The sequence below is a fragment of the Strix uralensis genome, chromosome 1 (assembly GCF_047716275.1).
Source record: "Strix uralensis isolate ZFMK-TIS-50842 chromosome 1, bStrUra1, whole genome shotgun sequence".
Taxonomy (NCBI): Eukaryota; Metazoa; Chordata; class Aves; order Strigiformes; family Strigidae; genus Strix; species Strix uralensis.
Window position 1 is genome coordinate 160,696,511 of NC_133972.1, and position 26,590 is coordinate 160,723,100.

General features: G+C 36.8%; 1 protein-coding gene across 7 annotated transcripts in view; it reads left to right on the top strand.

Annotated features, from left to right (window-relative positions):
- COL14A1 (collagen type XIV alpha 1 chain) overlaps positions 1 to 26,590 on the top strand; it is a 127,427-nt gene that overhangs the window by 56,386 nt on the left and 44,451 nt on the right. For 3 of the 7 annotated variants that reach the window (XR_012631297.1, XM_074887201.1, XM_074887219.1), the window contains exons 16-31: positions 404 to 543; positions 3,642 to 3,774; positions 4,909 to 4,980; positions 5,784 to 5,935; positions 9,679 to 9,808; positions 10,860 to 10,982; positions 12,400 to 12,549; positions 13,205 to 13,321; positions 15,179 to 15,325; positions 17,664 to 17,738; positions 19,076 to 19,215; positions 20,387 to 20,510; positions 21,556 to 21,699; positions 23,702 to 23,866; positions 25,372 to 25,410; positions 25,627 to 25,765. Coding sequence is in view for 6 of the 7 variants with exons in the window: in XM_074887201.1 (XP_074743302.1) it covers positions 404 to 543; positions 3,642 to 3,774; positions 4,909 to 4,980; positions 5,784 to 5,935; positions 9,679 to 9,808; positions 10,860 to 10,982; positions 12,400 to 12,549; positions 13,205 to 13,321; positions 15,179 to 15,325; positions 17,664 to 17,738; positions 19,076 to 19,215; positions 20,387 to 20,510; positions 21,556 to 21,699; positions 23,702 to 23,866; positions 25,372 to 25,410; positions 25,627 to 25,765 (1,990 nt within the window). In the remaining variant the exon portion in view is untranslated. Of the gene's footprint in view, positions 1 to 403; positions 544 to 3,641; positions 3,775 to 4,908; positions 4,981 to 5,783; positions 5,936 to 9,678; positions 9,809 to 10,859; positions 10,983 to 12,399; positions 12,550 to 13,204; positions 13,322 to 15,178; positions 15,326 to 17,663; positions 17,739 to 19,075; positions 19,216 to 20,386; positions 20,511 to 21,555; positions 21,700 to 22,376; positions 22,496 to 23,701; positions 23,867 to 25,371; positions 25,411 to 25,626; positions 25,766 to 26,590 lie in introns of those variants that run through there. The other 4 variants (XM_074887238.1, XM_074887191.1, XM_074887210.1 and 1 more) reach the window with 2 other exon arrangements.

Genomic DNA, 26,590 nt, shown 5'->3' on the forward strand with positions numbered 1-26,590 from the left:
AAATGGAAGTGTGCACAGAGTCTCTGGGAAGGGCAGAGAGTGCGACCTTGCTTTGAGGTAGAGGAAGAGAAAAGAGTATGGTGTACAGAGCTCTGAGCAAAGGAGGGGGACTGAGGTTGCATGGAGCTACTTCAGTGAGGAGAGGACAAGGAGGCTTGTCCAGTTAAGAGTAGATGAAGAGACGTGCTCCATCATTGTGCATATTCCCCTCCCCCAACTACCGAACCACTTCCCTAAGTACAAATAAGTGTGCAAAGATTTCTGTAGTGACTTTGTTATCTACCTCCCATGTTATACTGTATGTAACAAGCTGCAAGTAAAATTGTACATGCTTGACATTGCCATCTATGCAAGTCTCAGGGAATAATTTACACTCACTTTTCTTTTGCATATTACTTTGCAGAAAGAGTTCCAGCTCCCCAGCATTTGGAAATTGATGAAGCATCATCAGACAGTTTTAGGGTCAGCTGGAAGCCCGTCTCATCAGATATTGCTTTTTACAGATTGGCATGGATTCCTTTGGAGGGGGGGGAATCTGAAGAGGTGAGTTGCCTTGGCTTTCTGAGGGTGTGAAATTGAAGAGAGAATTCCATTCTGAGGACACCTGTGCTGCAGCTTTTGCTGTTAAATATGGCCAATTGACTTACAGAAAACTGCCCCACTGCAAAGCTCCCTAAACCAAAATCAAACCAATATTCTAGTTTCTTTTTGAAGAGGAAATGAGGAAAGAAGAGCTCTTCTGTGAATAATCAGTCTAATCTGTAGAGTGCCAACTACCATAGAACTAGCATTGCTGCTTGATGCTACTTCAGTTTTTAGAGGTTCATATTTTTTATTTTGCTGCAAAGATAATGATGGTAACTGAGCCAGAGCAGCAATATCCTCACATAAAGCTCCATATTTGTCTAATGTGCTGGCCACAGTAAAATTGCCTGTGAAGCCTTAGTCACATAAAATTACAAAGGGAAAAGTTTACATGTAGTTAATTTTTTTTAGATTGTTCCTCTATTCCTCATTATGGTTCTTTCTCTTTTTCCCCCTCATGCTGTATTTTTTGCTCTACGCCCTTGTGCATCTTCTCCATAGTGCCATTTTCATCACTCTGATTTTTTAAAATGATTTTTCATCCCTTTAGCTTTTCCTGTTTTATTCTTTTTTTCCAAGTAGAAAAAGACAGACACTTTCTCTGCCTTTCCCAAATTTTAATCTTTTGTAATCTGTCTCATTTCCCTTTTCCCTTTCTTTATTTACTTACTCTTTTGGCTTCTTCTTTAATGACTCTCAACTCTCATCTTGCTCTCTTGGCATCAGCACTGTGAAGAGAGGTCACATCTGCAAACTGTTTATCTGGGTACAGAACTCAGTGGGGAAGATGACACTTTCCACCTGGCCTTAGGTTTCATGCATCATTTTGTCATCCATTAGGGCAGAAAGCAGCTTAGGTTATGTGGCATTTTTTCTGTAAATTTAGCTTAGCCTGATTCTTTCCTCCCTTTCACCTAGCAAGACGTAGTCATGCAAGAAAGAAAGAAATTACAGGATTGAACAGGGAAAAGAAGGAGTTGGCAGATGAGTGAGTGGACATGAGTGCATTTTCTCCTGCAGCAGATGAACTGATTTGTTTCTGTTTAAGTTCCAGTGAGTAGCTGTCAGTGAATCCCTTTAAGCCATGTGCATTTTTAAGTGATATTTATGATATCTGTGTTCTTTGAGTGTGAGATTAAATGATCAAGAATTATTTGAACTGTTAAGGTTCCACTTGTTCATTGTATTCACTAAGAATTGCTGGAGGACCTAATATTTTAGTACGTTGAAATATTAAAAATACCCAAGCTGCTTTCTTGTTCTCCTTGCATGACGTCTCTAATGGGGTCAGGCCTAGGATAGCCTCCAGGCTGTTGCCTCTCTAAGCTTCTTTCCCAGCTAAGTGATCAGTCATGCAGAAAAATGACATGCACTCCCTCTGTCTTTCTCCCAAGACTCAACTTGCCAGTTAGCTGAGTGGGGTCAGGGGGCAGTGGTGGGAATTACACACATCTCTGCTTACTTCACCCACACTGCTAGTGAGTGAGGAGCGTTTAGTGGGGTGTTAGTGCTAAAAAGCCAGAATAAATTTTAGAGTGACCTTTTATTTCTAGGTTGCAGTAGAGAATGCATGCTGTTATACTCGTGTGCTTGTTACTTATTCTTGCTTCTGTTATTTGTCCTCTCTGCTTGAAAGTTCAGCAATTTGTGGGGGTTTTTTTGTAGTCTTCTGTGTGGGGTAAAATAGCAAGGAGTGGAGAGTCATGGAAGTTATGCTTCAGAAAGTATTCCATAGTTATGTGTGAGATAGTAACTATGTATAGATATTTTATAATGATTTGATACACAACTAGAGGCTCTGGGGAACTGGAAAAGAAGGTATTACTTATACCTATTTAGTATACAGCTAGACTCACTCAAGCTTGTTTCTGAAATTTTCCCAAGAAAATCTGTGCCAGAAAGTGTGTAGCATGGAATGCCTAATTCATTACTTGATAGTTGTAGAAGGCATGGCCCCAACTCATTTCTTTCTGTTTTTGTTTTCTGTATCTGAGTTCAGAAGGTCTGTGATTGTTTTATGGGTCCCTCTTCCCCATGACCAACTCAGGAAATCTCCTGTGGTAATTAAAAGAATAACGTGTGATTCACTGTTTATGTTAACTGCTGTAGTAGATTTTATGCAGCTCATATCAATTTTTAAATTTCTATTATATGTCTTACTTTGATTCTTTGTGTACAATAGCCACATTTAAAAATTTGCCAGTGTTAACCTATAAAAAGGTTGTTTTACTGTAGTATCTGTCTATGTAACCTAAAAGCTATTCCCGAAACTAGTCAGCCATTTCACCAAAATTACTGCTTAGGCTCCTTGTGTTCTGCTTTACTGTCCCTTTAGCTCCAACTCCTACTCATCTGTTGATCCCTTTCAATAAAATACATGAAACACACAAAAATCTGAAGTGAAACCTTCTGCTTACAGTTAACATTGCACATGTGAATCTTCTGCTTCTGTCATAGGTAGAAATAAGGACAATTGCTATTAAAAACATCACACCATATAGCAAACTTCTCAGTAGCACATCTCCCCTAATCCTCAAGTTTGCAGCAAATGTTCTTTCAAGTTACATTCAGATGTGTGGAACTGTAACTCAGATTATAATTCTGGTATAGAAACAGCATTTTTTAAGGCTGTGGAGATGCTGAATGCATTTGTCATAACAGTGCTTGAATGATAGAAATGTGGATGAAAGTTAATCTACCCTGTTTTGTTGCTTTCATTGATGAATGATTTGGATTTTAGTGATTTTTCAAATGAAATGCATATGGTCAGCTTTAGTAATTAATTAGTTGTGGGTAAAAGTGCAAGACTACACATGGAAATAATCAAGCTAGCCACAAAATACTAAATAAATTTTAAGTATTCTTAACAGTGTTTTTTCCAGATGTACTCTGTGATATTTTTTATTTCAACATAACTAATAAATTCTTTGGGCAGATGTAAGTGTAGGTTTCATATATTTTAAAGAAGAATCCATTTTCCTTCTTTCATTTCAGTCAATTCATATAAATTAATCAAATGCAGAACTGATTTTCTTTAATCTTGCTGTGTTACTTAGGTTGTCATAAATGGAGACACAGACAGTCATGTTATTGAGGGTTTGTTGCCCAACACAGAATATGAAGTTTCTTTGCTGGCAGTTTTTGATGATGAAAGTGAAAGTGAAGTTGTTGCTGTTCTTGGAGCTACATGTAAGACAAACTCTTGACTAATTTTTAGAGACATTTAAGTGATTTAAATTTAATACATATGTCTTATATTTAAAATATAGTCCATCTTTGGGTAGCTATATTATTGAAGTATGTGGTGGTTTAGCACCAGGGCTTTGCTGACTGTATTATTTGGTTATTTAATATTATGTGGTAGATGACATTGAATCAAAATGATGGTTTGACTCCCCATCTGAGCTGTAGTATTAATAACCTTTGGATCTGGGTAAATATTCTTCCATCCTATGTTTCAATATTTAGTCTTTGAATAGGGTTCCTTATGAGAAGATGTATTAGATTTTTGGGGGGGTTAAAGTAACTAATTTACAAGAATTTTATTTGTTTGCCATTTACAGTATACTCTTTTCTTTCTTATTTATGTAATTTATACTCATTAGAGGTGGATTCACTCTTGACTGAAATAGTAGTCCAAAAAGCTTACACAGGCATCCTGTGACATTAACATGGAATAACAATGATAAAACTTGAAAATCACATACAGTGTATTTTATAGTTCATAATCAAAACAGTGGCCAGTGTTTCAGGTAGATTGCTCTATCCATTCTCTTTTTATGGATAATGACTTGGTTAAGTAAACAACTATATTTTTCATGTGTAAATTAAAAAAACTTATTTGATTCTTAGTAATTTAATTGCAGGCTTAATCTTGGCCCTTCTGCTAAGAAGCCCTTATGCATCCAGATGATGGTGATGTAGTCCAGTGTTGCTGAGTGTACTTTCTGTTTTTTACTTGGACAGAAGTGAAGCACCCTTAAAAAGCTTTCAATTTAATTAATCTGACAGCCTTAATAAATGATCAAAGTGGAAGTCATTATGCAGAATTCAGCCAGAAATGTGGGAAACTATATGCATTCTTATGTAATTGTACAGTTTATAATTATGTTTTAGCTGTAGATCTAAGTGCTAATCGTGCAAATATATGTGCCTAAAGTAAACTAAATTAATAGTTCCCTTGTAGTCCCTGAAATGCCTGAAGTGTGTGGGATACTTGTAGGTGTGAGCACATAGTTTCATTGTCATAGTTAGAAATACAAGATAAATACTATGACTTCCATGTCTTGCTGAATTGTTGGTGAGCTGAGTATTGTTTTTCAGTTGCAAGGACTACCACAATACCTACCACGGTGACTACTACCAGTACCACAACTTCTAAGCCCACCACAGCAGGTAAACAGAGCAAACATCAACAGTTTAAATTCTGAATGCAAAGAGCTGAGGCTCCCCACAAACACACCCAGATCTAGGGTCAGGAAGCTGTGATATTACTGAGGATCTGATAACCCCAGTTCCTGATGGTCCCTGTGGTCAGCACACTGCCATGGCAGATCTTGTGGAGGTGCAGACCCGGGGCAAGGGACATCACTGGTGAAAGGTGCACACTGTCACGCTCCTGCACCACCCTTTGCGTGTGGCCGGCTACCTGCACGTGCCATGTGTGGATGAGGAGCTGCCTGTAACACAGTGTAGGGACTCTGAATCATATCAGCGATATTACATAGGAATACAGAGCCTAATTTGGAAAATTCATCTCTCTTTTCTCTTTCCCTTTATAAATACGAGCTTGGAAACCCTTGAGAATTCTCTTTAGTTTTGAGTGTTCTGTTTGTTTTCCCTGGAATTAGAAAACTGACTTATAAAGAACAACAGTTCCGGATTTTTTCTCTTCTGTAGCATTCTAGCTGCAGTAGAGTTTTGATTATTCTGAAGCTCCATAAGACGAGTAATATAAACAAAGCAGATGGGGTAATATATGCTAATGGCAGCATAGGATAACTATTATTTTATTAAATGGTTAAAGTTTTTATGTTATTGAGTCCAAGTATGACTGAACTATATGGGTTTCCTCCGCCCATGGATCTACAGACCCACGGTGACTTCAGTAGAGCTTGCAGCTACTTGGTGATAATTAGCACAATTTTAAATCTAAAATTAGAGTTGAGAAAATATTAATTAAATATTTTTGGCTTTAGTTTTTCGAACAGGAATCAGAAACCTTGTTATAGATGATGAAACAACCTCAAGTCTGAGGGTAATATGGGACATTTCAGATTACAACGTTCAGCAGTTCAGAGTGACCTATCTCACTGCGAAAGGTGACCGTGCTGAGGAAGCGGTAAGAATGGTCTGTATGGGTTTTGTGAATGGCTTCATCAGCTTGAAAAGTTTTTTTAATAATTGTTAAGGCATGGTCTCTCCTTATGGCACTCCTGTTGCAATTAGTAAAAGATCAATGTTTGGTATTACTGTAAGATTGAACTTCAAAGTTTTAATCATATAGCACCTGTTGCACTGCAGACAACAGCAGTCAAATGTAAGATCAAGGCCCAGTCACGCAGATGTTTGTCCTGTTTTTCCTGTATTTTAAAATTTGTCTAAGTTTTGGGGATCTTCTTTGTTCATTGTTTTTGTGATTTTTTTTTTTTTTTTTTTTTTTTTTACTCCTAGGCCTTTTTCTACCCTGAGATTGTGTTTTAACAACTCTTAAATGTTTGTACAGAACAATCTTAAGTAATTTTTTTTTCCTTCAGCAATTTTGCTCCTTCTCTAAAATTCTAATTTTATGCTAAAGCAACGTAATTAAAGTTCAAGTGCAGAGTTTTCATACTGCTTGTTAACCTGAACATGTCACAATAAGGACAGCACATTTTAATTTAAATGTCTAAGAATATTATTTTTCCAATACCATGGGATGATCAAAATTAAAATTGTCTTACACAAAACAACTTTCTGGTGATCAAGATTTTGGAAAATATTTGAAAGAATGAAGAGTACTACATGTACTCTTTTGTGTGTATAGCAAATAATTAAAAAAAAGAAGCCCTAGCTGTATTATTTTAGGATTTCACAATTTTTGAGTTAATTTCAGAGTTCTGTGAGGCTGAGTGTTGTTTTTTTTTTTTTTAAAAAAAGGGAAAATCTTAGTATTGCAGTGCTTGGTTTCCACAAAAACTAAGTTATAAAATTTTGAGCTAGTTCTATGTAGGTACATTTAAGAGATTAAATTGTATAGTTCGAGGTTATTTTCTCAGTAAATAGTTCAGAATGCAAAAGTATTCCCCGTATCTTTCTCCTTCTGTCTGTCATGTGACTGACTTCTGTTCATCAAACAGCTATATTGAACATATGGGATATTCTTTTTCATGTCTAGCAGTTGACATTTTTAGCCCTATATCAATAAAAAATATTAAAAGGAGTTAGTTGAATAATCTTTTTTCTAGAAAAATATGAATCAGTCTTTTTTTCATTTTGGTTTCATTCATCTTTTATGCGACCTTGATAGAAAATTACTTTTTTAGCCATCTCTATCAGTTATAATCTGAAAATGAACTTTCAACATAGTGGTTTCCTTTTGGACTGGAAAACATGCTTTATGAATTTACCTCAACTATATGATAGTATTGTATATGATATGTTGGCAAACTTGCACAGCATAATGGCACAAATTGTACTGTTCTTCTGACAATAACCCAAAGTTTCTGAAATTCACATCCCAGATTTACTGTTTCTGCTCTGGGAAGCTTAATCAAATTCAGTTGGATGATATAAATGTAGTTCTGTTTTAGTATTCAACAGCCATTATTTTAAAAGGAAATTAAACCTGTAGAAAATGTATTAAAATTCTGGCTATCAGAAGGATATTAGAGTCGACTCAAAAGCTCATTAAAAATTATAAAATTGTAAGATTAGGTAGGTATCTTGACTGTAATTCTGCAAATATTTTAATTTTAAGTACACTCTCAAGTCTTATTATTTTTGGTCACAATTCAGCAAACAGATAACCATGTGTTTCATCTTTGAAATTAATAACGTGCATAAATACTTTACTGAATAAGGAATGACGTAAGATTATATTTAAAATTAAGCACATTCTAACCAGAAGGAATGTATTTTATCATGTGGCTTTGAGCACCTGAGAGGTGCAACACAGATGTCAATAAAATGACACAGATGTTCAATTTTTAGGGGAGTGTTTATATGTTGAAGTACATTTCTTAAGCAGAACCCAAAAATTTTGTGGAATTTGGGTTTAAATATTCTATAGCGTGACAATTCTGCGGTGGATGCTTAAGTTTTTTGGCTCTGATTTCAGTGATATAAATTTCAGTTACTCCTCCCTTTCCATAGAAATATTAATAAGCTTTTTAATCCTTGATGCAATTGACTGAAAATCAAGGACTGGAAAACATAATAGAATACTTTTCACTATAGAAGGCTCAAGCCCTAAACTGCATCTGTGTTCTTGGGTGTGCTGTATGTACTGGAAGGATCACATTATTTTTCTTCCTTAAAGTCAAGAATGTTTCTCACTGCTGAAAACTATATTGCTCTGTAGAAGATCTCTGATGAGCACATGTGGAAAAGAGAGAGTTCTCAATGCTTGCATCCCCTCTCCTAAAACCAAAGTTGGTTGTTCTTTCTTCAGAAACTTGGTTTGTGTGTTTTGAGTACATGTGTGGAAGAGTTTAGCATGAGAATCTTTCACGCACATGTATTTAGATGGTTTTGTCCAGTTTTGATCAATGAATGAAGTACTTTTTTGACAGGTCTCAACACCTGGGTGTACTAGATTAATTTCCTTCTGTGTATCACTTGCAAAAATTAGAAGTAGTTTGAACGTATCCTGGAGCATTAAAACTGGTGAGAGCTTTCTCGTCTTCAGAAAATTTTGCTCTGCCATCATCACAGTCTTCTTTGAAACAACGAAACACTTCTAGGCTCAGTTTCTGCCTTTTCCCCTTGACTTTAAAGGGCTTATAGGTCTTTCAACTTCTTGCTAAATATGTGCGGTTGCTGGCTCAGGTGATAGATTCACACAATGGATATGGGCCAGGGAGGGTCCAAAATATGAGGTTGGACCTTGGGAATGTTGCTTCCAACAATGTCACTTCAGAGCACAGGTTTGGTGCAGGAAACATAGGATTGGTTTCTCTTTCTTACCATGTCATGTGCTAGATAGCTCCCATTCAGGCTTTGGAGACTCTCTGAGATTAAAATTTTACTGACAAGTTGAAAGAATGCAAGGCTTTACTTGGGCACCTCTAGCACCACTATTGTGATACTAGTTTTTGAGGCTCTGGATAAAATACAGTAATCGATTGAAGAGTTTCAGAAATAGCTGCTTATAGGAAACCTTGTATATATTAAAAGAAGCAGTGCTTAATTCAGCAGGTTGAAACATTTGTTCTGGTGCACCCAAAACTCTCTGGAGGGATTTCCACAGCTTCTCTCCTTCTGCTGGGTCGCCTGGTTGGACTTCTGCTCCAGATCTTCCATGTTTCATGGCAGTTTGGGATTCCTTGCTATTTGTGGGAGGTACTCCTACTTCCTCTCCTAAATAGCTACCTTCATTTCCTTGTCCCCAGTCTAGATGCAGATGGGACAAACATTCTTGCTTGCTCAGTTCATGCTTCCCGATCTCCTGAATTAATTTTCCTATCTCCCAGGGAAGGGTGATTTTCTGTCCCTGAAGAACATAACAATCAACCTTTATTAATGGGCATAGCTTTGGACAATCATATTCATGTCAAAAATAAATACAACAAGATGATTTGTCTCTACAGTTTGTTTTTTAAGTACTAACCATCCACATACTAGTGGTTTATGGAGCTGTAGTGGCTCATAGGTTTAATATAAAATGTGTTATCCCATAGGCACAACCTCCTTTATATTTTTCTCGGGTATAATTAGTAGATCTGTTAAAAGGGTGGATAATTTAATTATTTTACCATAGAACATCAGAAATATTTAAAAATGCAAGCTATACAGCAGTACTAGTGGAATGTGGTGTCAGAGATCATGTAAGATGTAAAAAGGTTTTGGTCCCAGGCATTAAGCTTGATTGTTTCTGGTTTTATGACCATCCAGGTAATGGTGCCTGGGAGACAAAACACACTTCTGCTTCAGCCTCTGCTGTCTGATACAGAATACAAAGTTACCATCACTCCCATCTATTCTGATGGGGAAGGAGTCAGTGTCTCAGCTCCAGGCAAAACTCGTAAGTACAAACTTTCTGCTTGTCTTTGGCCAGGATATGCATGAAGAAAGGCTTACCCTTTTGGCCTTTTTTCCTTGACTGTAATAATGTGTTTCAGTATAAATGTGGGCTTATTTTACATGACTTACATGACTTGAGCTTTTATATTAATCTCAGTTAATTTATTTATAAACAATGGGTTGCTTCTAATTGATGAATTGTATGTTACATTCAAATACTGTGAGTTTGCAGAAACTTGTTGAGTAATAAAGCTGGTAAGTCCTTGATAGATAGCCCACCAAGGACCAGCCAACTAATGTAGAAAATAAAGTAAACAGTGTCTGCTGGGATAGTATCAAACCAACCATTATACTCGTAGATTTTCTTTTGTGTGAGATCATTACTTCCTAAAGGTCATTTGAAATGCTGCTGAACTTTTTATGTGATTGCGTTATCTCTAGAGTTCTGAACAAGCACCAGAAGATTACTCAGCTGTAGCTTAAGTTTCCTCTCTACTGTATATTGGCAAAAAATCATCTCATTGTGCACAGCTAGTCATGATAGTATAATTTTATTAAATTATTCTCCTAATTTACATATTTTCTGCCTAAATTGAAGTGCTATTTGTGCAGACACTTAAATCACTTGTAAATCATTCCTTTCATTCCATTTGAAAGTGTTAAGTATTCACAAGAGCATGATATATACATGAAAAACTAGTGCACTTGAATTGAAAGAAACTATGTAAATAAAAGATAATTATCTCTGAATTGTCTTACATTTTTAAAAAAATGTAGGGACAAAGTTGGGAATTAATTTGAAAACTCATTGTTAGTTGAACAAAGTTCGTAATTAATCCTTGGTATAACTTGGTATAACGTTCTTAAATATATCAACATTATTCCACTGATGTAATGCCAAAGATGAATGTGATTAAAGGCTTTCATCCTGGCAATTTACCTGTAAATCTGAGAGTACTGGGTATCGCACTATTTTCATGTGCATGTCTTGAGTTTTATGCATGTATTTGTATGAGATAAACTTGTAAAAGCTCAGTTTGGTTTCCTTTTAGTACCCCTGTCTGCTCCTAGAAATTTACGTGTCTCAGATGAATGGTACAACAGACTACGTATCAGTTGGGATGCCCCGCCATCGCCAACAATGGGTTACAGAATTGTCTACAAACCTATCAACAGTGAGTTTTTAAACTGGGTTTTTTTGGTCATTTGTTTTTGACTGTACAATATCTTGATATCACCTTTTGCTGAATTTTGTACTTAAATCTAACAGTTGCAGTTACAGCCTTGAAAGTGCTATGAACTTAGGTGTCTCAGGTTTTGAATATGAAAGTTTCATAGTCACAGAGTGATGCAGGCTGAAAGGGATCTTTGGAGGTTGTTTGGTCCAACTCCTTTGTCAAAACAGGGCCAACTTGGAACAGGTTTTGCTGGACCTTGTCCAGTTGAGTTTGTAATATCTCCAAGGATGGAGATTTCAAAACCTCCCTAAGCATCTGTTCCAGTTTTTGACTACCTGCACTGTGAAATTGTCTTTCCTAATATCTAATCAAAATTTCCCGTGTTGCAAATTTTGTCTATTTTCTCTTACCATCTTACTGTTTGCCTCAGAAGACATTCCATCTCTGTCTTCTCTACCTGCTCACATTAGGTAGTTGTAGACAGCAGTAAGATTCCTCCTTAGACTTCCCATCTTAAGGCTGATCAAACCCACCTCTTTCAGTCTGTCCTTTCATGTCATTTTACCATGACTCACTCTGTTTCTTTCAGAGACTACCTTTGCTCTCTTCCTGTTCCTCTCTTCTATGTTCTCCTACTCTTCAACTTATCTCCCTTCACAATACAAAGTTTTAGTTTCTTTGACTTTTACTCCCACTCTACACCTCCCAAATACTTCACATTTTATTCATTGCCCATTTTGTCTGTGCTGCATTCTTTGCCCACCTGCACATTGCAGCTAGACAAAACACCCAAACTCCAAATTTCTTTAGAAAAATATGGTCCTCTATTGAGAGTAAAACACAAATGTGTGACCATTAAGGGGCTAAAATACTGTCCAAAGACTGTTGCCTGGTTTCTGAAGTGTATCCAGAACAACTGAGAGAGGTGACAAAGGAGTTGTTTGCAGTTTTGATTTGTGAAAGTTTTAGTCTTTTCTATTTTCATTACCATTTTTGCACAGTGTTAAATGATGCTGTTGTATAAGAACCCCTTAGGGACTGTATTGCTGGCTGGCATCTGCTGTCCCCCCTGTTGGTCCTGGCACACCATCAAGCTGAGGAGATCTTTGGCTGCCTATTTAGGGCAGTAGTAAGTCACTGAAGCAGAACAAAAGGGTCTTAACAGATGCCAGTGTCTAACCCTGCCCTAATGAATCCCACTGCTGAATTTCCCAAGTGTGTTGTGGCTTCTATCTGTGCAAGGACTGAGCAGAGTGTCTTTGTTTTTGTGTGTGGTAAAAAAGAAAAAAAAAAAGGCAAGAAAAACAGCAGTAACTTTAGGAGCACATGTAATTTTGGATGTGTCTTAAGATTTAACTACCTGCTAATTCAATGGATGAGCAGATGATTTTCTTATTTATTTAATTTTTTGCAGTTCCTGGTCCTGCATTGGAGACCTTTGTAGGGGATGATATTAATACCATTCTCATTCTAAATCTCTTCAGTGGAACGGAGTACAGTGTTAAAGTATTTGCTTCATACTCAACAGGCTTCAGTGATGCCCTAACAGGCGTAGCCAAAACCTGTAAGAATGATTTCATGCTGTTCAGATCTCTTCAGGCTGTTTTTCGCTATAGCTATGGCTTTGTGCAGTTTCCTGAATAAATTTTCACATGGAAGACTTTCTCAGCTGTGTGCAAATTGTTTTCTTGAAATAAAAGTCTCTTTATCAGACTATATCAGGCTTTAAAATAATCTGCTGGACATTAGCAAGACAGGGATCATAAAGCAGATATTATTATTTATCAGCGAAACATATTTGCCTAGTAGTAGATATAAATCTCCTTAATGGCAAGTCTATTTAGGTTTTTTTTTCTAGCTCCATATATATAATATGATTTAGTTTTTATCAATATAAAGCTCAATTTTAAATCAGATTTTGACAGAAACATTGGCTTATAATGATATTTTTATACTTACTTGTAGTAACTGAATTTTTAGCAGTGTTCATTATTTAGTCTTAATCAAATTGTTCAATCAAAAATTTCCAAACTTTTGGTCTAAAGATTCACTTTTTTTTTCCTTCCTCTCACGGATTTTCTTGACATTTTTTTAAGCAGCTTTTGAAATTATTTGTTAACAATAAATCTGCACAAGTGTTTCACTATAATTCTTCTGTCATTTTTTCTTGTATGTCTTACTAGAGGCGCACATCTAATTTTCTGGTGTTTAATTTTCAGTGTACTTGGGTGTCACAAATTTGGATTCCTATCAAGTCCGCATGACTAGTCTCTGTGCTCAGTGGCAGCTTCACAGACATGCTACTGCATACAGGATAGTTATAGAATCGCTTGTTGGTAAGTTACTAAATCATTCAATACGCAGCTACAGCCTAACCCAGGGAATTGAATTGCATAAGTTAAGAAAATGTATGCAATCAAACATGTAGACTGGCTCCTGAAATTCTGGAAATGATGGACAGAAGAGAGTTGTGTACACATTGAAAGTTTCAGGAGTAGAAGTAGCTTTCCTGTCCCTTTATATCAAACAGATGTTGATAACTTGTCCTTTCTATGGGAGTGAGTTTTATCTGTCAATAGAACATAGGTGAGTACTTGAGTTTTTCACTGGTTTGAGCGACAGAAAATGGATAAAGGATGAACTGAATACACCTAAGATTGTAAATAAGTCATCAGTGATAGCTCTGTAGGATTAGGATGGACATGAAGGGTAGGGAAAGCTCTGATTGAATCCAGACTGTGTTCACAGAGTTGGAACAGCATCCAATTTTGTCTGTTCTTATTCCGTTGATTGTTAATTATAGCTTGTAGTAATGTTACTCATCTGGATAAACATGAGATATTTTTATGTGGCAACACATGGTGTCTTGATGCTTTTAGCACTGACTGTGTAGAAGGTGAATTACAGCCTCTTCCATCTCACTGATTCTCAGGTGTAGCCAGAAGAAGTTATGGACGAGTCACTATTTGTGCAGACTAACTCTTATCCTCAGTAGACATCAGTGATGTTTTAAATGGTGACAAATTAAAAGTTTGGATAACTTGAGAGAAGGGCAGTTAATAACATTTAATGGGATCTATCAAAGGTATCATGAAAAATAATACTAATTTGGTTTCAAAAAAATAATGACCTTTCTGTGGAATGGCAAATGGATGGTGATACGCTTTATTCGAAGGCCTGGAATACAGACAAGCTGTTCAGAAAGCAGAGATCTTGGCTGGCACAAGACAGCACAGATTTCCTTCTCATCTGGGAGCTAGCCAACGTTCTGCTTTCATCATCTAAAACTGCCAGATTTGTTTTAGCTGAGCCAAAAGGGCCTAAATGTGAGTAGAATGAGCTAAAGTGTGAACAATTGCTTCTTATTAACATCTATCATGAAAAGTTTTGATTGTCAGATTGGGTGTGTGTCTCATTCAGGCAGTGATCAATTACTTTTATACTAATGTAACACCTCCTGATGCGCATCAGGTGTTTTTTCCTTGGCAGGAAATGACTGTTTGGCATTTCTGGTATATACTCTGTAAAATGTGAGATCAGTTGCTTGTATTTCACTTCTTTCTGCTACAGCTTATGAATTGTGCTGAAGGTTTTCTTATTATTATTAAAATATGCCTTATGCTATTTCCAGTACCTGGGCTTTTTGCATTGTCAACATATTTTCCAGTTCAGAATTTAGCAGAATTAATTCTGGAATCCTGTAAATACTATTCCTTAACCAACTTGTTAAGTGGTTACTAGTCAAAGCTGGAATACAATATCTAATTCAGTTTCTCTTGCAATTACTAAGCGCATTACATACTCTGAGAACCAGAGACATAGACAAAGGATGCCATAGAATTACATAATGCAACAATTACTCATTAGACTCTGATAATTTAGGGCCAGATCCAAAGCCCATTGATGACAGCGTTAGTGTTTTTTATTAACTTCAGTGCATGGGGTGAAATTAATCTTTTTTCCTGCAGATGTCTGACACATTCCTCAGCTCCTACTTAATATGAAGGATGAAATGTTACAGAGACCTCTGCACAGAGGTGAATTTCCAGATATAAGGCAGCATGTAGTTTATTAATTTATGCCAACCACTTGCCCTTCATCTGCTGTCATGTCCCCTTCTTATTTCAGACTTAAATTACATTATTCAGTAAAACAGTAAAGGAATGTTTTAATGGCTTCTTTTATAATTCCAGATGGGAAAAAGCGAGAAGTAAATCTTGGTGGAGGGACGCCTAGACATTGTTTCTTTGAGCTGATGCCTGGAACTGAATATAAAATTAGTGTTCATACACAGCTTCAGGAGATAGAGGGCCCTGCTGTAAGCATCATGGAGACAACCTGTGAGTAAAATAGAGCAGAGTTCAGCCAGCAGAGAATGCTTGATTGCTTCTTGTGTTTTGCCCTTTGCCAACAGATGCGCTGTTCCTAGGCAGTTTCCTTTAGCGGAGTTTTTAATTTTTCAGCTACTTTGTGACTCCTGAAATGTAAACCAATACGTCTTGCTAACAATTTTTTTTTTCTTCATCTTGCTTTTCGTCTTGCTGACTTTTATGGTAACACCACAGAGGTGCGGGATTCTTACACCACTGCTGTGTCTTACTTGTGAAGTCACATTCACCGACTGTATTGGACTTCTTAATGAGAATGAAATAGGGAGGATAGCTTTAGCTTTCTTCATAAAAAGCCCCACTAGGGGATACTCTGAAAATCTGGGACTTTGGGGAAAAAAAATCCAGTAAAATTAAGCAAACAGAGAAACAGAGAAAGTTTTATAACCTGCAGCTCTTGTTATTTAGTAAAATTTCACTACTGTCTGAATAATTTACAGTTAAATGAGACCTTAATACCCAGTCTACTTATGTATTTTAAAACAAACCAACCAACCTTTTTATTATTATTCTCAATAACACAGGAAAAAAAACCCCGCACAGCTGCTTATGAAGGCAAGATCCTCTCATGAATTCAAAATACTGCAAAACAAAATACAGCATGAATAGAGTGAATATTTTATTATCTTTCTTTCTTCAAGCCCACTTTCAGTCTCAGTGATACCCTTCTTCTCATACTATATTACTATACACCACAATGCTGTTACCCTTCTCTAAGGGTAGGTAACGTTTATAATTTTTCTCTTCAAGTGAACCCTCCCACACTTATGGTTTCACATAGGAAAAACTGGCACCAGTGCATGACTCCACTTCTCACTTTTCCAGGGCTCATTCTCAGAGCAGTGAAGAACAAGCCAAGCTTCTCTGGCTTTTTGGAGGAATGGATTTTGTGTGCTCTGCAGTTCAGGGAGTTAGGAGACATAAGGAAGAGCACACCTTGGTTTACATGTCCATTTGAGAAAGATAGTTTGTGATACAGACAAATTATTGTATCACCTCAGATGAAAACACTCTTCAGGGTGACCTGTACCTCTCTGGTGCTTAGAGAGCAGTCTTTCAAGTCATCTTAATGCAGTTATGACCCTTTCTAAATGGGTCTGGTCCTGGTCTGTCTGTGGCCATGGAGGTCCAGGGCATTAGTTTCTTGTAGGTGTTTCTGAGTCTTGGTGCTTTCTCTTGTTGTTGGGGTTGGGAAAACCCACATCATTTGCAGTGGGAGTCAACTTGGATGTGGACGTGAGACTTGTTACGAATCCTGTTTGCACTAATCCTTCCCAAAGATACGTGCCCTTTCTGAAGTTGTCATATCTAACACTATCCATTGTCTATAAACATAACATATAAATAACAAGTATAGTCTTACTTGAAGGAATGATGTTCTGTCACCTGTGGCTTCTTATGCTAATTGCATTGAAAAAAATTGGAAAAAATGCCCTTGAATGAAAGCGGAAGCTTTTCCTCAGATGCACTTGTGGAATTCAACATATGTGCATGTTATCTCTGAGAATTCAGCCAAGACTGTATTGAAAGGCACAAAATGAAGCTCTTGCATTCAGCAAATCAGTGATCATGTATTCAGTGAGGTTTCCGGGAGGTTGTCATTGCAAAGCTTATTTTCAGGAGAAGGATGAGACAGTTTTCAGAAATTCCATATAGTAACCTTAGTAGAAATTGCTGCAGGCAACAAATCCACAGCCCTGTAGAGTTGTGGTTGGAACTGCATTTCTAGCTGGGTCAGGGTCTTCCACCAAAGTCAGGAAAATCTTAATCAGGGCAGGCTGTGATCTGCTCTGAGTGCAGGCACTGGTTTGCTTTTGTACCATTTCTTTGTATTTTGGATTGCAGGACTAATACCTTCTTCCTTCAAGGCTGGGTAGAGACCTACTTTCTGTGACTAAGGACTGATTGTGGTCAGAAAGGAAAAGGACACTGACCTTTTACAAAATGAATTATGGATACTAGGTCAAGAATAGGGCTGTCACATAGTCTACTACACTGGGGAAACCCAAAAAGGGGCAATTCCAATAGTAATTCAGTTGTATCTTTGGATTATTCACACCGAAATGCAGCCAATCAATTGCTCTGTAATAATACTATCCTTTTCCAGGTGGTCAGTAGAGGAGGACATTACATGCACATGTTCATCTGCATTTCTCTCCAATTGCATAACTAGTTGATTACAGATAAAGAATTTTAAACATGGAGATAAGTAGAAAATGCTGTCTTTAATATGGATAAAATATATTGGGCTTTTAAGTATTTTTAAATATTCTTTCCTTTTATCCTCCAGTACCATTTCCAACTCAACCTCCAACAACACCTTCAACACCACCTCCACCACCTACAATTCCTCCTGCAAAAGAGGGTAAGTGCTGCATGTATGGTTTTATAATAATTTTAAGGTGTTGATGCAATGTTTTTTATGCTTCTGACACTATTGTAGACCTGTGGGGATCAGATTTTGAAATACATTTGTTACAGTGACACTGTTAAGGCAGCTGGTTTAAATTTAATGAGCCAGAAATCTGGCATCATTATTGTATTGCTGAAATTTGCAGAAAGGAGTGTTAATATGTGTGAAATTTTCTTTTTCCAGAACTCCTAAACCATACATATTTTGCAATTAAAGCAGACGTCCTAGGGTAATTAAACTTCTAAAGTATGATTTCTAAAAATGTGTCTACTTTAGGTAATGAGAAAAGTGTTGGCAATGTTCTCTTCTCTCTTTAAATCTTCCTTCTATTTATCATTTGAACACATAGTGTTTTGTACAGTCTCATAAATATTTCTGTGAGGGAAGCATTATTGCTGGAGACTGACGGTCAAATCAGTCAGCCTGAAGTCAGTGGACCAAACGGGTGTATAATAATTGAGAAATTTACAGAAAATTAAGTCCACACCTTGTGTGTGTGTTTTAGAACTGCATAGCAGCAGATGTTTGGGGTTTTTTTTAATCTAAGGAGTAATCAACAGAAAACAAGAAATACAGGTACGTATCTTTCTGACCCATTCTCTGGATTTAGATGAACGTTTTTCTTTGAGATGAAATATGTTGAAAAACATAACTTTTCTCTGAGACTGTTTGTTTTTAACCCCAAGCAATAGACTTGGATTCTGTAGTGTGGAAGGTTCCCAGTTCCCATGAAAGAGTCAACAACTTGTGTGAGCAGGTGTACAGCTCTGCAGGCCATTTTGCATAAGAGCACGCTGGAATAAGATTAGATGGGGGAAACCTGCGTTGCTCGTAAATAGTGCAATTAAGGCGGTGAGTATTAGGCAGTACAGAACTTAGGGTAACTGTTTGAATGGACTAGTTTTCCCAGTGGGAACCTCCACAGTTGAGGTTCTCTCATTTTGCTTACTGTGTCGTGCTAACAGTCTGGGATTGTATAAGTTCATGTGTGACTTTGTTTAACAACCTAAATAAAAATAGAAATGGTTATCCAGATTTTAAAGAACCGTTATGGCCTTGAAGTGTATTCTGTGATATGATCCATCAGTGCAGACCATTCGCCCCTTGCAGAGCTCAGCTGATTCTACACCTCACTGATGTCAGTGCCAGCAGGTCTGTTTGCCAAAGCATTATGAACTAACATTAAACAGGGGCTTTTCATGACAGTGCATTTTCTTAAGTGATTTATGAGATTTCATGAGGAGTTGAGGCATTACTCTAATTCCAAAACACTTGCTTTTCTTTTTCAGTGTGCAAAGCAGCCAAAGCTGATCTAGCATTCCTGGTGGATGGGTCATGGAGTATTGGAGATGACAATTTCAATAAAATAATTAGCTTTCTCTATAGCACTGTTGGAGCTCTGGATAAGATTGGTCCTGATGGAACACAGGTAATCAACATGTAGAGAGGCAGAGGGCATATGGACTTGACAGGGTATTTTATACTAGCACCAGAAGTGAAATGAATCAAAAAGTAATTGACATAATTTCACAGTTCTTTTGAAAATATAAACTGCTTTAGGACAGCATTTTTTTCAATATCTTCTTTTATACACACCATATGGTGAAACTCATGACAGGAATTTTGCTAGCATGAAGGCTAAGTATCATTTCAGCCTCCTCTAAATCATTCTAATGAGGTTTAAGTTGTGTTAATGTTTTTGGTATTGGTACTCACTGTGGTGTTTATTTCTAAATAAGCTAAAAATGGCATTCATAAGGAAAATTAAAGGTTTATTTATTTAAAATCACATGCTTTACAGAATCTAAAGTGCTTGAAATAAAATACAGTATTTACAGTGATTTGTTCTATTTATGTATTTTTTAAAGCAATGCTTGAATCTGCTTCAGAAAAGATTATTGGCAAATACATTACTCTTCTAAGTGTTACTTGTATAATATGCCATTTGAGAGAGCATTGAAAATTATTTTTAATTTGTCCAAACCCTGAAAAATGCGTAGTTTTTACTGGTTTTTGCTATGCGGCTATTTTCCCAGAATATAGTCCATATGTTGACATATGTCAACATATGTTTTGTGAGTTGTAGGGGTTTAGCGTAAAGTATTGAAATACAAGGTCTGAACTCATGTAGCATCATATTTGGGAGAGGCAGTATTTTGGAATATGTTCTTTCATCTTTCTTTTACTTGCTTCACTGTTTCTCCCTAACTTAGTTACTTATGTGCAGCTATTAATTTGTGGAGATTGAATAAATCCATGCAGTTCTTTGTGTGAGTAACTGTACACGTGTGAGCAGCTGTAACTAGGATTTTGCTTTTGGGCTCGATTGAGAATGCTTTTGCCAAAGTGGGTATTACTTTTCTCATCCTGTTTGCTGCAAAAAGAAACCAGAAAGTGTTAGATGGTTGCCAAGGCTGCAGAGAGTAAAATTAAACTTTATTTAGTGAAAGCTTCTTAAAGAGAGAAAAAAATTCTGGCTTCAATTTAAGGATGAAGCAAAGTTACAAGATAAATCTTTGTAATAAATGCACTGATTCATTTACTTTTTGCTTATACACTGTGTGGTGCTTTAGTAATGAACACATCTTCTGTGTGCACAGGTGGCAATAATTCAGTTCAGTGATGATCCCAGGACAGAATTTAAATTGAATGCATACAAAACAAAAGAGACTCTTCTTGAAGCTATTCAGCAAATAGCCTACAAAGGAGGAAATACAAAAACAGGTGAGAAAGGTCATGATTGTGACCCAGATTTTGTCCCTGCTATTCTCTGTAAAGTATTTCTTTCCCATTTGCTAAGTGGTTTAATATATCCGTGCAAAACCAGTGAGAACATAGTATCTCCACACTGGAGGTGAAAGGTTGGGCTTTGAAGTTAGAAAGTCTTCGTAATCTGCAGTTCACACCCTTCACCCTCTACTGCTGGGTATTCACTCCTCTGACCAGCAGTGATGTCAAGGATCAGGGAAGAAGGGGGAGAGGCAGCTAGGCGGAAGTGAATGACTTCGAGTATTGGGGAAGGTGGAATGGGGAGTAACATGAAATCAGCTTGGCAAGTGGAAAAGTGGGAGGGTAGAGAAGGTGGGAGGGAGCTTGCAGAGCATGTAGAAAATGGTGGGCAGAGTAGATGGTCTGTTTGGTTGTAAGCCAGGGACAGTTAAGCCTCAGTGATATGTTAAAGACTGGGCTGGGGGAAGATGTCTGTTAACTGAATGTAGTTGCATTTTAATTAATCCCTTAAAATAGCTCTCTGATGTGAAGAAATTAAAGATGACTGCTGAAAGGGTTAAAATCTCTTATAGTTGGAAACCATATGTTTTTTTATTCTCAGACTGCACAGAAATTTCTTGCAGCTGTTGCATTGCATCCAATCTCAGTAGTATCGAAATAACACATTCTCCATTTACTCAAGAAAGTGCTACAATGGCACTTTCAGTGGTTACCTGGGCTGTGCCCTACAATCCAGTAAGGGAAGATTTTGTTCTCTCTAACCTGCACAGAATACCCTTTCTCACACATGTCATGTTCTTGATCTTCACCTTCTGGATTGAAAAATGGATGGCTGAAGCCATCAAATTTTCAAAGGTTAGGGTCAAAATTAAACTTTTCTAAATCTCTGTTGTAATAACCACAGAATGCACTAATCTACAGACTACTTGGGATGCAACAGATTTCTTTTTTGATCGATGTCTAACATATGATATGAGAAGCCAATAGAAATTGGATTTATGTCACAGTGAAAGTATGTTGTCAATTTTTTCTGTTTCAGGCAAAGCCATTAAACATGCAAGAGAAGTCTTGTTTACTGGAGAGGCTGGCATGAGAAGGGGCATTCCAAAGGTTTTGGTTGTCATTACTGATGGGCGATCACAGGACGATGTGAACAAAGTCTCCAGAGAAATGCAGCTAGATGGTAAAATGTGTAGTTTTAAGAAATATTCGCATTTTCCTTATTCTTGTTAATTATAACTATGTAAGTGTGGGCATGAGATAAGGGTAACTTTTGCTTCAGGAAGACTTCCAAGTTGAAAGAAAACAGACAGCAATTGCTGAGAAACTCAGATTATCACTAGGATAGTGTTAGATTCTGGATTTTTTTTGGTGATTAATGCTATTATTTTTCATTTTGGCGGCAGTGCTAAAATCATGTAGTAGTCAATGGAATTGCTCCCATGATAAAGAATTTAGGGGACATGATATGGAAAATCTGGACTGTCATCTATGAAGTGTAGTCTTGTGGTTACCAGCAAACTGAACTGTTTTGTTTTCTATACAAGAGGTCCTTTGAAAATTCTTTCATATGTTCTTTTACTGGTTCTGATCTGCTCTCATGTTACACTAATTTCCTTTAGGAATATTTTTTTTAAACCACCAATTTTAGAGCTTTAAGCAGCCACACAGTGTTGTGAGTCTAAGCATAAGAACTGGGTTAGTTGTAGAAATGTCTGATACTGAGGTTTGTATCAAAACCCAAAGGGCACAGTGTGCCTCATGGAACAAAACTGAAGGATGGAAGAAAAAAGCTATCATCCTTTTAATGTGAGGAGATCTAAGAAGAAATTACATTTGTGCTTTTTTATTTGCCTTTAGACTTCAGCAGCTATGAAGTTACCAGTGTATATTACTGATTCCTGAAACCCAGTGCAATCGTTGAGCTTGGCTGCCTGCTTGTATTATTGCTAGATGCTGAGTACAGTGCCTTCATAAATAAAATCATATCACAAAATAGTAGAGCATGCATCACTTGTTTTAAGTAGCAATCAAGAAAACCCCATATTTGTGAATAAATTGGAGTCTATATCTAAGATGAACAAAAAATTTTCAACTGTCAGGTAAGTCTTGCAGTTGCCTTATTAATTATTAGACTGGCAACAACCTCGAGAGGAGATGTCATATGGTGGGGGTTCAGTTGCTGACTGGGATGTGTCACCTTGGACAAATGACTTCCTCTCTCCCACTGCCTTTTGTGCATGTTCTATGGTTAGGCTGCAGAGAGATTAGAGCAGGTACTGACTTGCATCTATGATAGAGACTGGCATGAGGAGGTGCTGATCCTGGATGAGACATGAAGATATTGTTATAATAAGTCAAAGTTTTTTATGCTAAAAGCTCTGCAGAAGGTGATGAATGCCCCTGGGCCTCATTCAAACTTAAAGACAATATTGTTTGACTGGAGTAAGTTTGGGACTGAGCCATGCAAGAACAGTATGTCCATTAACAATATTCAGCCTGATGTAGACAGGTTTTTTCTTTATCTTTTACGGGAAGAAAAATGCTGAAAAACTTTTAGCTGGCTAGTTTGCTGCTCCTCAAACATATAGGATACCATTTCCATTTAATTGAAATTTTTGAGGTTAGGATCAAATTTTGAAATATAGTTGTGCAGAATATATAGAACAGATTCAACCAGTGCAGTTAAGTTGCTGATGAAATGAGAATGCATTTATTTCAGTGTTCACTCATGAGACAGCAGTGGCTTGAAAACTCTGATTAATATATGGCACAGAACAAAATCTATAAAAGGCCTACAGGAAATTAGTTTCTGTGCTTAGTATTTATGATATACTTGATACGTGGATATTTTTGTATGTATTACAGTATAGCATTAAATTAGAAAAGCATTTAAACATATGCTAAAACTTTAAACTACTGAGTAGTCTTATATGTCTTCAAGAAAACACTTAAACATTAGCTTTAATTAACTCATTAAGCATAAGTAGCCGAAAGAAGTATCTCACAGAGAATGTATTACCTTTATTTTAGATTATATGCATGAATTTCTTGTTATAGGATAATAATAAAATTTCCACCATTGTATTTAATCAGGAAAGGAGCCAGTGCAAATACAGTTGTGTTCATATTGTATTTCCACTCTAAATGAATGGCTCACAACAGTGTTCTTTTTTGTTTTACAGGTTTCAGCTTTTTTGCTATTGGAGTAGCTGATGCTGACTATTCAGAGTTAGTTAATATTGGCAGCAAGCCCAGTGAAAGACATGTCTTCTTTGTGGATGACTTTGATGCCTTTACAAAGATTGAAGATGAGCTGATCACTTTCGTCTGTGAAACTGCATCAGCAAGTTAGCCATTTTGACATATATTTGCCTTTAAAATAATAAGTGCTAAATACTGGGGGGTTTGTAACTATTATTTTTCTATTAAGAGGTATTCTTGATCTTTTTAACATAATTTACTGCCGATATTATAACTCTAGCGTTATTTCCATAAAAGATTAAGGAAGTGAAGTTGTTGTGACTTAAAATAATTAATGGTTGGTTGCTATAAATCCAGAATACATCCATTGGTTATCAGAAAGTTACTTCAGATTTGAAATGTTGTTAATAGTTCAGAATTTAGTCATGGAAAGTTAATTATATTTTATTTTCTAGGCTACTTTAACCATCTGTAAGAGTAGAGTTAGCTACATATTCATTATTACTCAAATTGCATGTTCATTAATTTATTAATGAACAGCTAATAATTAATGTTTGTATAATCAGAGAAAGTAGAAGAGTTGTAGCCTAAGGAAAAGCATAACACATGTTCAAACTCTTTGAAATCTGTGAAAGTGCCATACTTCAGACTCTTTTTGAAAATGAAGGGAAAGACATTCTGGAACAACACCTAATGGTTAGAGGTTAATAATTCACATGCTTTTAGGTGTGTGCCCTCAATATGTTTCCTCATATATAAGCCAGGAAGTAGGCAGTGTATGGCTGATGTTTATCATTTGTGATTGTAAGGAGTCCTTGTGCATAGGGCTGTGAGTTATCATAGCTGACGAACACAAATAAGTTGCTTGTGTCCCATCAATTCTTTGGTTTTAGCCATAAAATCTAATTTCAATGGTAGAGAGAACTTTGAACATTGCGAATACTCAACAGTAGCATCTATTGGTCATTTGTGCTTGTATTGTAGAAGCGATCTCTGATTATGAGTATCCTGGGGTGCCATATTTGACACCCTGTATATAGGCTTATTGATTTCCCATGGCACTTTTCCTGGAAGAGATCAGTGTGCTTTCTTCCCTGCCAGAAGGAAAACATAAGACAGATCTACAACTATTTAAAATGGGTGCACACATCTTAAGGACTGCATGCAATTCTGTTCTCTTTTTCATGAAAGCTATTGTGGAATTTGAAAAGGTACAGAGAATGCCAGTTAAAGTAACTGAGCTTGAGCTGGAGTTAGGCTGGAGAAGCTCACAAATAGAGAACTAGGGAGCACTTGGTTAAAACTCCGTGTAAGACATACATTTTTACACAGCAGACAGTGATTTTGTTGCCACAAGAGTTTGTGAAGGCAGGTTCATAGAAAGATTAGACAAATTAATAGGCAACAGATCCATAGAAGGATATTATGTGGAACACACAGGGATGTACCCTTTAACATCTTTGCTACAACCCATGTGGATCCTGAGGAGCATCAACTGAATGGAGTAGAAAGTGGCCAGATTTGTATGCCCTTCCTAAATAGCGTCTCCTTTTGCTACTGTTGGGGATAGAGTATTGGGCTGAGTAGAACATTGTTCTGACCCAGTGGGACATCTCTTGTATCCTTAAATATATCTTTCTTTCTTTTCCAGCCTGCCCCTTGGTAGTTAAAGATGGCAACAATTTTGCAGGTACAGTATTTCTATGTTCATTTTTGTTCCTGATATATGGAATAATTTTCATTACTTGATTTTCACAATATTAGGCAATAAATTTCCCTTTATGCTAACAGCTGTTAAACAGATGGTGATTTGAAACTCTTTGATGCGACTGGCTTTGTCCTTTTTTGGTTCCTGTAATGTGGCATTAATTTAAATTAATAGAATGTATATTTTGATGCCTTCCAGGATTTAGAATGATGGAAATGTTTGGTTTGGTTGAAAAGGAGTTTTCAGCTGTGGAAGGAGTTTCAATGGAACCTGGTACATTTAATGTTTACCCATGTTACAGACTGCACAAGGATGCCCTGGTATCCCAGCCTACCAAGTATGTCTTAACATATAAATAATAACATATAATAATTAAAACATATAATTAATTATAATAAAATATATTTTATAAAACATATGGAGATAAATCTCCAGTGCAGGCAATTATTAATTTCAGGGACCAGTATTTTCACGTCAGAAGAGCAGAGATGCTACTGTATATTCATTAGCATAATATAGATAGAGTGTTTGGTGCCCTGAGTCCTCAATCAGTTTAATTCAAAAATAGCAGTTGTGGTAAAAGTAGGTAAACCCGTTGGCTATTTTGTGTTTCCCACATAATCCAGTTTTAGGCTTGTGCCAGGTTAGCACCTAGCAACTTCGTGCAGGCAAATGTCTGGGCAGATTCCAGTACGTAGTACATTGTGAAAGGTGCCTCTGGAGTGCAGGTTGAAGTCTGTGCAAAATGTCTTTGAAACAGGGCTCAGAATGAGAACCTGCTTTAGCTGTCCTCAGTCACTTTCACTTCAGTCTGTGTCCATTCATTGATTATGAAGGAAGATTATCTCCTTATGCTAAAATGAGTCTGTGTGAACACCATCTACTACCTTTCTGGGAGACTGGACATAGTTCAGTCATGAGAACTGTGTCCTGGGAGAGATACAGAGGAGGCAATGAAGAATCCTCTCATTGAACTTTTACAGTCATTCCTCAGAGATGAAGTGATGGAAACTCTCCATTTCTTCTATGAACAGTGTGCATGTTGTGTTTGGTTCCTCTCAGTGCAGTCCCCTACTTTGTATTAAGTGGCACCAGAGAAAAGCAGTGGCCCTGATGGATTAAACATGGGAAGATGTAACAAAAAGTATTCTTTAGCTGAGAT